The 13,334-nt window shown below is 53.3% G+C and overlaps 1 protein-coding gene across 1 annotated transcript; it reads right to left on the bottom strand.

Annotated features, from left to right (window-relative positions):
• Window positions 1–2,858: 2,858 nt before the first annotated feature.
• Window positions 2,859–10,265, bottom strand: LOC132338359 (acidic mammalian chitinase-like). Its single transcript, XM_059867792.1, has 11 exons — window positions 10,091–10,265; window positions 9,553–9,582; window positions 8,684–8,885; window positions 7,878–7,934; window positions 7,613–7,778; window positions 7,382–7,506; window positions 7,125–7,230; window positions 6,865–7,050; window positions 6,240–6,359; window positions 6,017–6,158; window positions 2,859–3,213 (listed from the first exon to the last, which is right to left on the bottom strand). Exons 1-11 carry the CDS (start codon window positions 10,113–10,115, stop codon window positions 2,939–2,941), a joined length of 1,434 nt encoding a protein of 477 aa, XP_059723775.1. The 5' UTR covers window positions 10,116–10,265; the 3' UTR covers window positions 2,859–2,938.
• Window positions 10,266–13,334: the final 3,069 nt, after the last annotated feature.

Here is a 13,334-nt window from a genome sequence, read left to right as displayed (position 1 = left end):
TTTCCTGGCAGAAAATTGGGAATTGTCAGTGGGAAAACAGATTCTGTTCCATGTCCCAGCTTTGTTTTCTTTCCTGTGGGAGAAATAAAGGATTGGGAAATAGGAGAGGGGAGAGGAATGTCAGGGATGTCTGGAAGAGGGGAAGGAGTGGGAGAGATCCAGTCCAGGGAATCTGGGATTTTCCTGGCAGAAAATTGGGAATTGTCAGTGGGAAAACAGATCCTGTTCCTATGGACAGAGCCAAGGGGTTCTGTCCTTGATTTCTGTGGGAGAAATGAAGGATCAGGAATTAGAATAGGAGAGAGGAACATCCAGGAAGATGGGGATGAATCCAGCCTGGAAGAGGGGAAGAAGTGGGAGAGATCCAGTCCAGGAAATCTGGGAAAAAATAGGGAATTTCTGGCAGGAAATTGGGAATTGTCAGCAGGAAAACAGATCCTGTTCAGTGTCACAGCTTTGTTTTCTTCCCTGTGGGAGAAATACAGGATTGGGAAATAGGAGAGGGGAGAGGAATGTCAGGGATGTCTGGAAGAGGGGAAGGAGTGGGAGAGATCCAGTCCTGGGAGAGAAAAGTCCACATAACAAACTTCAAGCCATCAGTTATTGGGTGAGATGGGAAAATAATCTCAGTTTCAGTTCTTAATTAAATAGTTCAGTCTTAAAGACCTTATAACAAAAAACAGCTAACCATTTCTACCTTCCTAATAAAAACCAACACTCAGAGGACTGTTTCACTGATAAAAAATAATAAATCCAAACATCTCAAATGCCTTCAATCCCAACCTCAAAAAACTAACACACCCTCAAAAGCCACCATCCCCCAACCCCTCCCTTTGAAATATTCCCAATTTCTGGCTTCATCCCTTAATTTTCAGTCAGGTTTTTAATTCATTTCCCTTCATTTTTCATTTGAGGTTTCTCCCTGCTCTGTGACCTGAGCACGGCTGAGGGAACTGGAAATTCTGTCCCAAAAATAAAAAAAAAACCTTGAGGGGGATGAAAGGGAGGGAGACAAACCCCATCCAGGAGGGTCTGGAAGGGAGATTTGAGTTATTTCCAAACAAGGCCAGGTGGCTGAGGAGTGTGGGGACAGAGGTGACGTCCCTGGCCAGGTGGAGGTCACTAAACCCTGCTCAGGAAAGCTGGACTGGGGGCTCAGCCTGACTCAGAGCTATTTTGGGCCCAGGGAGGTTGAAGGGCACCTGCTCCAGCAGGGAATGTTTCATTTCAAGGCTGCTTGGTTCCTCAAGCTGAGCCCAAAATGTGCTTAAATTATTTTAAAAATCTTTTATTTTAAAAAAAACTTTTCTTTTAAGGAGAAGGAATTTGTGGGTGTGAATGAGAAGAGCTCAGAGCCTGGGCTGGGAAAGGAGGGAGGGAGGGACAAAGGGAGAGAGGCAGGGCCGGGAACCTCGGGAAAACTCCCGGGAGCTCCGGAACGTCCCGGGGACCAGAGGGGACACAGAGCCCGGAGCAGGCGGGGGCGGCACGGCTTGGAACGGGTGAGTCAGAGCGGGCGTTCCGGGAAGGAGGGAGGGAGCAGGGAGGGCCGGGAAATCAGAGCTGGGAGAGGGGGGAAGTGGAATTCCAGGGGAAGGAGAGCTGGGATTGGGGAAACAGCTTGAAAAACAGAGTGGTTTTTTTTTTTTTAATTTTTATTTATTTATTTTTGTCTTTATTTTTATTTTTATTTTATTTTTATTTTTATTTTTATTTTCTTTTTATTTTATTTTTATTTTAATTTTTATTGTATTTTATTTTTGTGGTATATTTATCTTTAATGTAGAATATTTATATTCCTATTCCTATTCCCGTTCATATTCCTATTTATATTTATATTTATATTTATATTTATATTTATATTTATATTTATATTTATATATTTATATTTATATTTATGTTGTATATTTATCTTTAATATAATATATTTCTATTTATATTCCTATTTATATTCCTATTCCTCTTCCTATTTATATTTATATGTGTATGTAATATTGTATATTTATTTTTAATGTAATATAGCTCCATTAACATTTCTATTTATATTCCTATTCCTATTCATATTCATATTTATACTTAGTTCTATTTGCGTTTATATTTATATTTATTTTATATTTCTACTTCTATTTCTATTTCTATTTAATGTTGCATATTTATCTTTAATGTAATATATTTCTATTTCTATTCCTATTTATATTCCTATTCCTATTCATATTTATATTTAGTTCTATTTGCGTTTCTATTTCTATTTCTATTTCTATTTCTATTTCTATTTCTAGTTAGTTATATTTATATTTATATTTATATTTATATTTATATTTATATTTATATTTATATTTATATTTATGTTTATATTTATATTTATATTTATATTTATATTTATATTTATATTTATATTTATATTTATATTTATTTCCCCACTGAGCCGGTGGGATTCAGAGAGAAAGGAGCTTTCCTGGCTGTCCCAAACAGGAAGAATGGCCTGTGGTGGAATGGGATGGACTTTAAGGTCTCCTCTACTCTGGGATTCCATGATTCCACGTCTCCCACAGGCTTTAAAACCCTGGAGAAACAAACTACCTTTATCCTTTTTTTTTTTTTTTTACCTCTCAAAGTGCTCCATTTCTATAAAAAACTGCTTTACAAATTCCTCCTCACCTCAGATCTCGCTTTGTGCCTGAACAAAGAGGAACAACCACTCAGCTCTCTGCCCTGCCACCACTTTTCTTCTCCAGAAGTTGCCGGAAGACTCCTGGAAATCTTCTGGAAAATCCTTTCAGGGGCTGGAGAGAAGAGCAGGCAACCTGCTGCCAGGAATTTTAACAGCCACGCACTGAAAACACCCCAGAACCAGAGGATTGCCTTGAGAAAGCTTTAATTAATCACCATTATTGCACACAATGAAACCCGAGGGATGGATGGGCTGGAGGGGTCGGCATCACTGGGGCCAGTTGCAGCAGGAGCAGAGGGCGTCGAAGACCAGCCCCTGCTGGCAGCTCTGCACGAAGGTCCGCCCGTTCAGGCAGCTGTAGAAGTTCCCCTTGTTGCTGGGGTCGGCGTAGATCCCGTTGGGTTTCCCGGCACAGAAACCAGAGCCACCGGAGCCACCAGAGCCACCGGAGCCACCGGAGCCACCGGAGTCACCAGAGCCACTGTTGGGGGTGGTGGGAGCCTCAGCGATGGGAGGCAGGGGCTCAGCGGGGGGAGTGCAGCCTGGAATTGAAGAGTTCAAGCAGGAGAAGGTTTATTTTAATATTCCATGTGTTTCATCCCTCCCACGCCTCCTTAGGAAGCTCCTCCATCAAGGAGCTGCTCCTGCTGGAGGTGGTGGGAACCTCGAATGGGGGGAGGAGGGAAGAGTCTGGAATTTAGGCAGGAAAGGGTTGGAAGTGTTGGATTCCTCCCCATCCTTCACAGGGAGCTTGGGAGTCTCCATGAAGGAGAGGTGGTGGGAGCCTCAGCGATGGGAGGAAGGGGCTCAGTGGGGGGAGCGCAGCCTGGAATTGAAGAGTTGAAGCAGGAGAAGGTTTATTTTAATGTTCCTGGTGTTTCATCCCTCCCACGCCTCCATAGGAAGCTCCTCCATCAAGGAGCTGCTCCTGCTGGTGGTGGTGGGAACCTCGAATGGGAGAAGGGAGAACACAGTCTGGAATTGAGGCAGGAAAGGGTTGGAAGTGTTGGATTCCTCCCCATCCTTCATGGGGAGCTTGGGAGTCCCCATGAAGGAGCTGCTCCTGCTGGAGGTGGTGGGAACCTCAAATAGGAGAAGGGGAGAACACAGTCTGGAATTGAGGCAGGAAAGGGTTGGAAGTGTTGGATTCCTCCCCATCCTTCATGGGGAGCTTGGGAGTCCCCATGAAGGAGCTGCTCCTGCTGGAGGTGGTGGGAACCTCAAATAGGAGAAGGGGAGAACACAGTCTGGAATTGAGGCAGGAAAGGGTTGGAAGTGTTGGATTCCTCCCCATCCTTCATGGGGATCTTGGGAGTCCCCATGAAGGAGAGGTGGTGGGAGCCTCGGTGAGGGGAGGCAGGGGCTCAGCGGGGGGAGCGCAGCCTGGAATTGAAGAGTTGAAGCAGGAGAAGGTTTATTTTAATATTCCTGGTGTTTCATCCCTCCCATGCCTCCATAGGATGCTCCTCCATCAAGGAGCTGCTCCTGCTGGTGGTGGTGGGAACCTCGAATGGGAGGAGGGGAGAACACAGTCTGGAATTGAGGCAGGAAAGGGTTGGAAGTGTTGGATTCCTTTCCATCCTTCATGGGGAGCTTGGGAGTCTCCATGAAGGAGCTGCTCCTGCTGGAGGTGGTGGGAACCTCGAATGGGAGGAGGAGGGAACAGTCTGGAATTGAGGCAGGAAAGGGTTGGAAGTGTTGGATTCCTCCCCATCCTTCATGGGGAGCTTGGGAGTCCCCATGAAGGAGCTGCTCCTGCTGGAGGTGGTGGGAACCTCAAATAGGAGAAGGGGGGGAACAGTCAGGAATTGAGGCAGGAAAGGGTTGGAAGTGTTGGATTCCTCCCCATCCTTCACGGGGATCTTGGGAGTCTCCATGAAGGAGAGGTGGTGGGAGCCTCAGCGATGGGAGGCAGGGGCTCAGCGGGGGGAGCGCAGCCTGGAATTGAAGAGTTCAAGCAGGATGAGGTTTATTTTAATATTCCTGGTGTTTCATCCCTCCCACGCCTCCATAGGAAGCTCCTCCATCAAGGAGCTGCTCCTGCTGGAGTTGGTGGTGGGAACCTCAAATGGAGAAGGGGAGAACACAGTCAGGAATTGAGGCAGGAAAGGGTTGGAAGTGTTGGATTCCTCCCCATCCTTCACAGGGAGCTTGGGAGTCTCCATGAAGGAGCTGCTCCTACTGGTGGTGGTGGGAACCTCGAATGGGGGGAGGAGGGAAGAGTCAGGTAATTAGGCAGGAAAGGGTTGGAAGTGTTGGATTCCTCCCCATCCTTCACAGGGAGCTTGGGAGTCCCCATGAAGGAGAGGTGGTGGGAGCCTCAGGGATGGGAGGAAGGGGCTCAGCGGGGGGAGCGCAGCCTGGAATTGAAGAGTTCAAGCAGGAGAAGGTTTATTTTAATATTCCTGGTGTTTCATCCCTCCCACACCTCCATAGGAAGCTCCTCCATCAAGGAGCTGCTCCTGCTGGTGGTGGTGGGAATCTCAAATAGGAGAAGGGGAGAACACAGTCAGGAATTGAGGCAGGAAAGGGTTGGAAGTGTTGGATTCCTCCCCATCCTTCATGGGGAGCTTGGGAGTCTCCATGAAGGAGCTGCTCCTACTGGTGGTGGTGGGAACCTCAAATAGGAGAAGGGACAACACAGTCAGGAATTGAGGCAGGAAAGGGTTGGAAGTGTTGGATTCCTCCCCATCCTTCACGGGGATCTTGGGAGTCTCCATGAAGGAGAGGTGGTGGGAGCCTCAGCGATGGGAGGCAGGGGCTCAGCGGGGGGAGCGCAGCCTGGAATTGAAGAGTTCAAGCAGGAGAAGGTTTATTTTAATATTCCATGTGTTTCATCCCTCCCACGCCTCCTTAGGATGGTTGGGGTTCTCCATGAAGGAGCTGCTCCATGAAGGGGCTGCTCCTGCTGGTGGAAGGAGGAGGGAACAGTCAGTGGGAGGAGGAGGGAACAGTCTGGAATTTAGGCAGGAAAGGGTTGGAAGTGTTGGATTCCTCCCCATCCTTCGTGGGGAGCTTGGGAGTCTCCATGAAGGAGCTGCCCCTGCTGGAGGTGGTGGTGGTGGTGAGAACCTCGAATGGGAGGAGGGGGGAACAGTCAGGAATTTAGGCAGGAAAGGGTTGGAAGTGTTGGATTCCTCCCCATCCTTCACAGGGGGCTTGGGAGTCCCCATGAAGGAGAGGTGGTGGGAGCCTCAGTGGGGGGAGGCAGGGGCTCAGCAGAGGGAGCACAGACTGGAATCCAGGTGGGAAAAGGGTTCAGAATGTTTCATCCCTCCCACAGCCCCGCAGGAATTTCGGGAGTCTCCAGCAAGGAGCTGCTCCTGCTCTCCTGGAGCCACTCACCGCCGCTCTGCAGCCCCAGGCCCCTCTTCAGGCTGGAGATCAGGGGGTATTTGCCCTGGTGGCAGAAGGTGCCAGTGAAGTCATCCATGTCCAGGGCCCACACCATGGCCCCTCCAAAGTTGTTCTTCTTCAGCCAGTCCACCTGTGGGGAGGACAATCCCGGTGAGCCCCAGGATCTGATCCCGCAGGAGGCTCCGGCCCCATCCCAGCACAGCCCCCAGACCTTGAGGCCGAAGCTCTTCTCGTTGTCGTAGCCGACCCACTCGCTGCCCTTGTAGGTGTAGGGGACATCCTGGGGGGCATCCCAGGCTTGGGTGGCTCCGGAGCTCAGGAGGGAGCAGATCTGGGAGAAAGAGCAGTGGGAATGTCAGCCAGGTAAGGAAACCAAACCAGGGTGGCCCTGGAGCTCAGGAAGGTGCAGATATAGGAAAAAAAGTAGTGAGAACGTCAGCCAGGTTAGGAACCCAAACCTGGGTGGCCTCAGAGCTCAGGAAGGTGAAGATGTAGGAGAAAGAGCGGTGGGAATGTCAGCCAGGTAAGGAACCCAAACCTGGGTGACCCCAGAGCTCAGGAAGGTGAAGATGTAGGAGAAAGAGCAGTGGGAATGCCAGCCAGGTTAGGAACCCAAACCTGGGTGGCCCCAAAGCTCAGGAAGGTGCAGATATAGAAAAAAGAGGAATGGGAATGCCAGCCAGGTTAGGAACCCAAGTCTGGGTGGCTCTGGAGCTCAGGAAGGTGCAGATCTGGGAGAAAGAGCAGTGGGAATGTCAGCCAGGGTAGGAATTCCATGCTGGGAAGTGCCAGCAGTGTCCGGGCTGCCCTTGCAGTGCTGGGAGCCCCTCACACACCTCGTAGTAAGCCAGGAGCCCGGCCTCCCTGGTGTAGGGTCCTGCAGGGCCAGGCCCGGAGCTGGGGGCTCCGACGGCGCTGTCGGACGGGCTCTGCAGGGTGAAGCTCTTTCCATAGGTCGGGAATCCCACCAGCAGCTTCTGGGCTGGGGCGCCGCTGTTCTTCCAGTAGTTCATGGCGTATTCCTGGCAAAGGCAGCCGGGTTCAGGCTGGGCTGTGGCAAGGCAAGCCCCGGGCCAGAGGCCCCAAAGGCACTCACAACACTGAGGGGGCTGCCACTGCTGAACAGGGGGCTGTTCTCGCCCGTGGAGCCGTCCCAGGGCCCGTGGAAGTCGTAGGTCATGACGTGGATGTAATCCAGGTACCTGCGGGGAGCACGGCTCTGTCCTCACCTGAGGCACCCCAGCTGGGGCTGCCATCACCCCACAGCCCCTGCAGTGGGGTCCCCTCTGCCAGGGGCTTTCACCACCAGGGAGCCACCCCAGTGCCACCAGGGAGCCCAGGCTGGTCACTCACTTGCCCAGCTCAGCGATCTCGTAGCCAGCCTGGATGGTGGAGAGCCCTCCGGCCACAGCAGCAGTGACCATGAGCCGGGGCCTGTTGGTCTGCTCGGCCTCCTGCTCGAAGGCTGCCACCAGTTCCTGAGGGATCCAAGGCACAGCAATCACCTGGGGGCTCGGGGCTGAGGCTCTGCAGCCGCCCAGGGCTCCCAGAGCTGTGGCCAGCAGAGCCTGGAGCCAAGCCCACCTTAACCAGGAGGGTGAAGAGAGCCTTGTCCTGGGCAGGGCTGCCCCTGGAGCCGGGGTATTCCCAGTCCAGGTCCAGCCCGTCGAATCCGTACTGGCGCAGGAATTTGATGACGGAGTTGATGAAGGTCTGGCGGTTCTGGGGCGTGGAGACCATGGTGGAGAACCTGGGCAAGCAGAGCAGAACAGAGGTGGGGTTCCCATGGAGCCCCTTCCTCCTCTGATTCTCTTCCCTCGTTGCCATTTAGGGCATGGCTTGAACTCACTTGGCTGTGCCGAAATTCCATCCTCCAATGGCCAGCAGGGTCTTCAGATCTTTATTCCTGCAGGGGAAGGGGCAGCACCCTGAGGTATTTCATGTCATAGAATCATAGAATCGATGTCCACAGCACCCCCGAGCTGCTGCCCCCATGCTCAGAGGGTGGAGCTGTCCCCATGTCCTGCCTTGGCCGTTTCTCTGTCCCTCTTCACTCAGCATCCTTGTGACCGAGCTGAGAGTGAGCCTGGGAAGGAGTGGGAGGGAGCAGAGAAGGGCACAGGACAGAGAAGGACAAAGAGAGAGCAGAGAAGGAGTGGGAGGGAGCAGAGAAGGACAGGGAGGGAGCAGAGAAGGACAGGGAGGGAGCAGAGAATGGCACAGGAGGGAGCAGAGGGCACAGGAGGGCACAGGAGGGAGCAGAGAAGGGCACAGGAGAGCACAGGAGGGAGCAGAGAAGGACACAGGAGGGCACAGGAGGGCACAGGAGGGAGCAGAGGAGGACACAGGAGGGCACAGGAGGGAGCAGAGAAGGACAGGGAGGGAGCAGAGAAGGGCACAGGAGGGCACAGGAGGCACAGGAGGGAGCAGAGAAGGGCACAGGAGGCACAGGAGGGAGCAGAGAAGGACACAGGAGGGCACTGGAGGGCACTGGAGGGCACAGGAGGGCACAGGAGGCAGCAGAGAAGGGCACAGGAGGCACAGGAGGGAGCAGAGAAGGACACAGGAGGGCACAGGAGGGCACAGGAGGGAGCAGAGAAGGACACAGGAGGGCACAGGAGGGAGAAGAGCCCTGCTGAGGCTCCCAGCACTCACTGGTTCTTGAGGCCGTTGAAGGACTGGTAGAGGGTCTCGTCGTTCCACTCGTAGGTGGTGATCTCGTTGTTGCTCATGCCGGCGAAGGCGTAGATCAGGTGGTTGCACAGACAAGGGTCGATGTTCTCGGGGGTGTACCTGCCCTCACCTGGCCTGTACTGGGCCCAGTTGGTGAAGTAGCAGGTCAGCACATAGGCAGAGCCTGCGGGGAGACAGCGGCCATGGAGGGGCGGCGGTGCCCGGGCAGGGCACGGCACCGGGCACGGGCACAGCTCCTGTGCGGGGCCAGGCACCCTCGGGCACCCTGGGCTCCCCCAGCCCTGCACCCGAGCCTTCCTGCCTTTTCTCCAGGATCCCTGCTCCAGCAGAACCACCCCTGGCACTGCAGGAGGGCTCAGCCACAATTCCAATGGGATTGCCACCATCAGGGTGTCGGGCTGTGTTCTGGCTCTGGCAGAGTTGGTTTAGCTCACTGTGTTGTTTATTTTATCCTTTTATTTCCTTCCCTACTAAAGAACTGTTATTTCCCGCTCCCACATTTTTACCTGAGAGCCGCTCAATTTAAAATCTAGAGCAATTCAGAGGGGTGGGGAGGGTTCACGTTCTCCATTCCAGGGGAGGCTCCTGCCCTCCTCAGCAGACTCCGGGCTTTCCAAACCTCCACAGCTCCGCCAGAGCCAGGGGTGCACCCCGGGGCAGCCCGGGCTCCCCCAGCCCTGCAGCCCCAGCCTTGCTCCCCGCGGCGGGCAGGGCTCGCTCCGCAGCCCCGGGCCCGCGGCTCCCGCCCCGCTCCGGCCCCGCTCGGCCCGGGGACAGCGTGGGGACAGCGGCGGCTCCGGCGGGAGCTGCGCCGGGCGAGCGGCACCTACCGAGCTGGGCGTTCAGCAGCAGGGCCACACCTGGGGACAAGGGAACAGCACAGGGGTCACTGCTGTCCTCGGGAGGGCAAACCTCTGCAGAGAGGCGAGGCTCCCCAGCTCCGGCACAAGAGTTTCCCTAAGATTTCTCCGAGCATTTCCAGTAAAATTTGACAAACCATTTCATGTAAAAGCATAGAAAATTTCTCCAAGCATTTCCAGTAAAATTTGACAAACCATTCTAGGTAAAAGCACCGAAAAGAACCCAAACTGATGCCAAAGGAATCGTTTGGTTTTTAGCTTTGAGTTCAAAAGCACATTTCCATTGCAGCCTGCAATCAGCTCTGTGCTCAGAGCAGAACAGATCCCCAACCGCAGCAGCAGCGCTAAGGAAGAGACATTTCCCTCCCCGAAGGAAATGGAGAAACCTCGGAGAGAAAAGAGAGAGCGGCGCTTTTCTCCCTGCAGCCCCGGGCAGGCAGCAGAGGGCAGTGCCAGAGCCCCCAGCCCTGCTCAGGAGGGCACAGAGCTCCAGCCCAGCAGCACTCACCGGCGAGCAGAGGGAGCTTGGCCATCGTGGACCAGACCGATGTGCTCGGGCTCTCTCCCTCTTTTATAGCCTGCTCCTCTCTGAGCCAGCCGGGCTCCAGCAGGGCTGGACAAACATTGCGAAAGCTGGCACAGAGCAGCGCCACCGAATCCCACAGCAGCACAATGGGCCTGGGCCCTGCGGCTGCAGGGGTCACTGCAGGGTCACTGCCACGTCCTGGTGCTGCAGGGGCACACAAGGAGCGGGATTGGATCGCTGGCATTGCTCACCTGCTGTTCCTACAGCAGCGCTCTGTCCCCGCACATGGCGACCCGTGGCCGCAGGGCGTGACCTGGTGCTGTCCTTGGGCCCTTCCCAGGGCTGGCACTGCCAGAGCCCAGCTTTGGCCTTTGCCAGCCTCGGGTGGCCCCAGGCAGGGCTGAGCGGGGCTCTGGCTCCAGCTCTGGCACTGCTGGAGCTCTGGGCTCTGGGACAGAGGGACCTCGGTGCTCTGAGCTCACCTGGGCTCTCCTCAGGGAAGCAGAGGGAATTTCTTTATTTCTTGGAGGTTAAACTCCACAAGGGACACCCCAGAGGATGAGGCCAGTTAATTTTCCTCTCACGTCTGTCCCCTCCTGTTCCTGCTCAGCTCTTTCCCAAACTGAGACACCCCCGTGTTGCTGAGCATTCCCATTTTCCCCTAAGTGAAGCCCCCTCAGCTGAATGCCTCAAAATATCCTCTCCACATTTTATTTCCATCTTCTGTCCCGATGGAGACCCCAAGCTCTCCCCCTGTGGGAGGAGACTGGGGATTTCTACCCATTTCCCCACTCAGGAGTGGGGACACTGCACTGGGAGGTTCAATTCCCTGGGGGTGACATGAAGGTGACTTTCCAGGAGGTGACCCAGCCTTGGATGACTGGAAGCCTGGAAAACAGCCTGGTATCAGATTGTATGTGCTATCAGATGCTGGCTGACCTGCAGATTAAAACGTGCCAGCCTGAGCCTTTGGGATTTGGTGCAGGCACGGGGTGGGACAGGGCTGATAACAGGACAACATCCTCAAGGAGTAATTTTCCAATGTTCTTCTTGGTGGGTGAAGTCCCAGGGTACAAATTCAGCCGGGATAGATCTGGAAAATCTCGCCCTCAGTGACCTCTGGAGCATGTTCAGCTCTGTTATCCAGGGAAGGTGTTTGGGTGTGGAAATGAGAGCATTTGGGGCAGGCTCAGGGACATGGAATTGTTTTCGTGTGGGGGTGACAAACCCTGGAGTCTTCCTCCAGGACTTTTCCTGCCCTTCTCCTGTTCTGACGAAGCTGGTTTGCCGTGGGTTCCCTGGGAGTGCTGGGAGGTGACAAAGGGCACAAGAACTGGTCCTTGCTGAAGGAATTCCAGTTAGAAAGAGCAGACAGGGACCTTCCATCTATTGCAGTGTTGGGTTGCAGAGAGATTTTACCACTCTGGGCTTTTCCTGCTGCATCTTCCCTCTAAAACTCTCATCCTGCCCATTCCAGGGGAGCAGCAACACTGGAATTACCGAACCAGAGGTGTGGCAAGGGTTGATGCAAACCAAGTGAATCAGAATCAGCTTCTGCTGCGTTCTCCTCCCACTCGCTCTTGTGACCACGGGTGTCAGGAGATTAGGGAAAGAAGATGACAAAAACAACGCTTCTTACAGAAGAAGTTTCCTTTATCAGGTGAAGAATGACTCAGTAAAATCTGGTTGTCTTAGATGTCACAAGTTCTAGCATTATCATGGCACAAGGATTTTGTATTGTCAGAGCTTCATTCCTCACAGGCAGTTCCTCTACACACTGACTGTTCCAGGTCCTTGCAGCAGTAATCTGACTCCCCTCACTCCTCTTTCCTTATTCTTATGTATCGCTAGCTCTTGCTGGTTACGGGAGTGGCCTGTCAAGATCAGGCCCACCTCCAATCTTCAGCAACTGGTCCAGCTGCAACTCACTGGGGGACAAGATCACCCTCTACAAAATCTGACGTGGTTTTTCTTTAGTGGTGGGACTCCTCGTGTCTCCTTCCCTGAGGAGAGCCCAGGTGAGCTCAGAGCACCGAGATCCCTCTGTCCCAGAGCCCAGAGCTCCAGCAGTGCCAGAGCTGGAGCCAGAGCCCCGCTCAGCCCTGCCTGGGGCCACCCGAGGCTGGCAAAGGCCAAAGCTGGGCTCTGGCAGTGCCAGCCCTGGGAAGGGCCCAAGGACAGCACCAGGTCACACCCTGCGGCCACGGGTCCCCATGTGCGGGGACAGAGCGCTGCTGTAGGAACAGCAGGTGAGCAATGCCAGCGATCCAATCCCGCTCCTTGTGTGCCCCTGCAGCACCAGGAGGTGGCAGTGACCCTGCAGTGACCCCTGCAGCCGCAGGGCCCAGGCCCATTGTGCTGCTGTGGGATTCGGTGGCGCTGCTCTGTGCCAGCTTTCGCAATGTTTGTCCAGCCCTGCTGGAGCCCGGCTGGCTCAGAGAGGAGCAGGCTATAAAAGAGGGAGAGAGCCCGAGCACATCGGTCTGGTCCACGATGGCCAAGCTCCCTCTGCTCGCCGGTGAGTGCTGCTGGGCTGGAGCTCTGTGCCCTCCTGAGCAGGGCTGGGGGCTCTGGCACTGCCCTCTGCTGCCTGCCCGGGGCTGCAGGGAGAAAAGCGCCGCTCTCTCTTTTCTCTCCGAGGTTTCTCCATTTCCTTCGGGGAGGGAAATGTCTCTTCTTTAGCGCTGCTGCTGCGGTTGGGGATGTGTTCTGCTCTGAGCACAGAGCTGATTGCAGGCTGCAATGGAAATGTGCTTTTGAACTCAAAGCTAAAAACCAAACGATTCCTTTGGCATCAGTTTGGGTTCTTTTCGGTGCTTTTACCTAGAATGGTTTGTCAAATTTTACTGGAAATGCTCGGAGAAATTTTCTATGCTTTTACATGAAATCGTTTGTCAAATTTTACTGGAAATGCTCGGAGAAATTTTCTATGCTTTTACATGAAATGGTTTGTCAAATTTTACTGGAAATGCTCGGAGAAATTTTCTATGCTTTTACATGAAATCGTTTGTCAAATTTTACTGGAAATGCTCGGAGAAATTTTCTATGCTTTTACATGAAATGGTTTGTCAAATTTTACTGGAAATGCTCAGAGAAATCTTAGGGAAACTCTTGTGCCGGAGCTGGGGAGCCGTTCTCAAAAAAAGGTATTTAATTCTCAATAAAAGGTATTTAATTCTCAAAAAAAGGTATTTAATTCTCAAAAAAAGGTATTTAGTTCTCAATA

This window comes from Haemorhous mexicanus, chromosome 25 (assembly GCF_027477595.1).
Source record: "Haemorhous mexicanus isolate bHaeMex1 chromosome 25, bHaeMex1.pri, whole genome shotgun sequence".
Lineage (NCBI taxonomy): Eukaryota > Metazoa > Chordata > Aves > Passeriformes > Fringillidae > Haemorhous > Haemorhous mexicanus.
Note: the sequence above shows the minus strand (reverse complement) of the source record. Positions and strands in the feature narration are given on the sequence as shown.

What these genes read in the sequence shown, in the direction of transcription:
- LOC132338359 (XM_059867792.1), bottom strand. Translation starts at nt 10,115, where the DNA reads ATGGCCAAGCTCCCTCTGCTCGCCG. An exon ending in CAAGCTCCCTCTGCTCGCCG is followed by an intron (nt 9,583 to 10,090) that starts GTGAGTGCTGCT and finishes CCTTGTCCCCAG; the next exon opens with GTGTGGCCCTGCTGCTGAAC. An exon ending in GAGATCGCTGAGCTGGGCAA is followed by an intron (nt 7,231 to 7,381) that starts GTGAGTGACCAG and finishes TGCTCCCCGCAG; the next exon opens with GTACCTGGATTACATCCACG.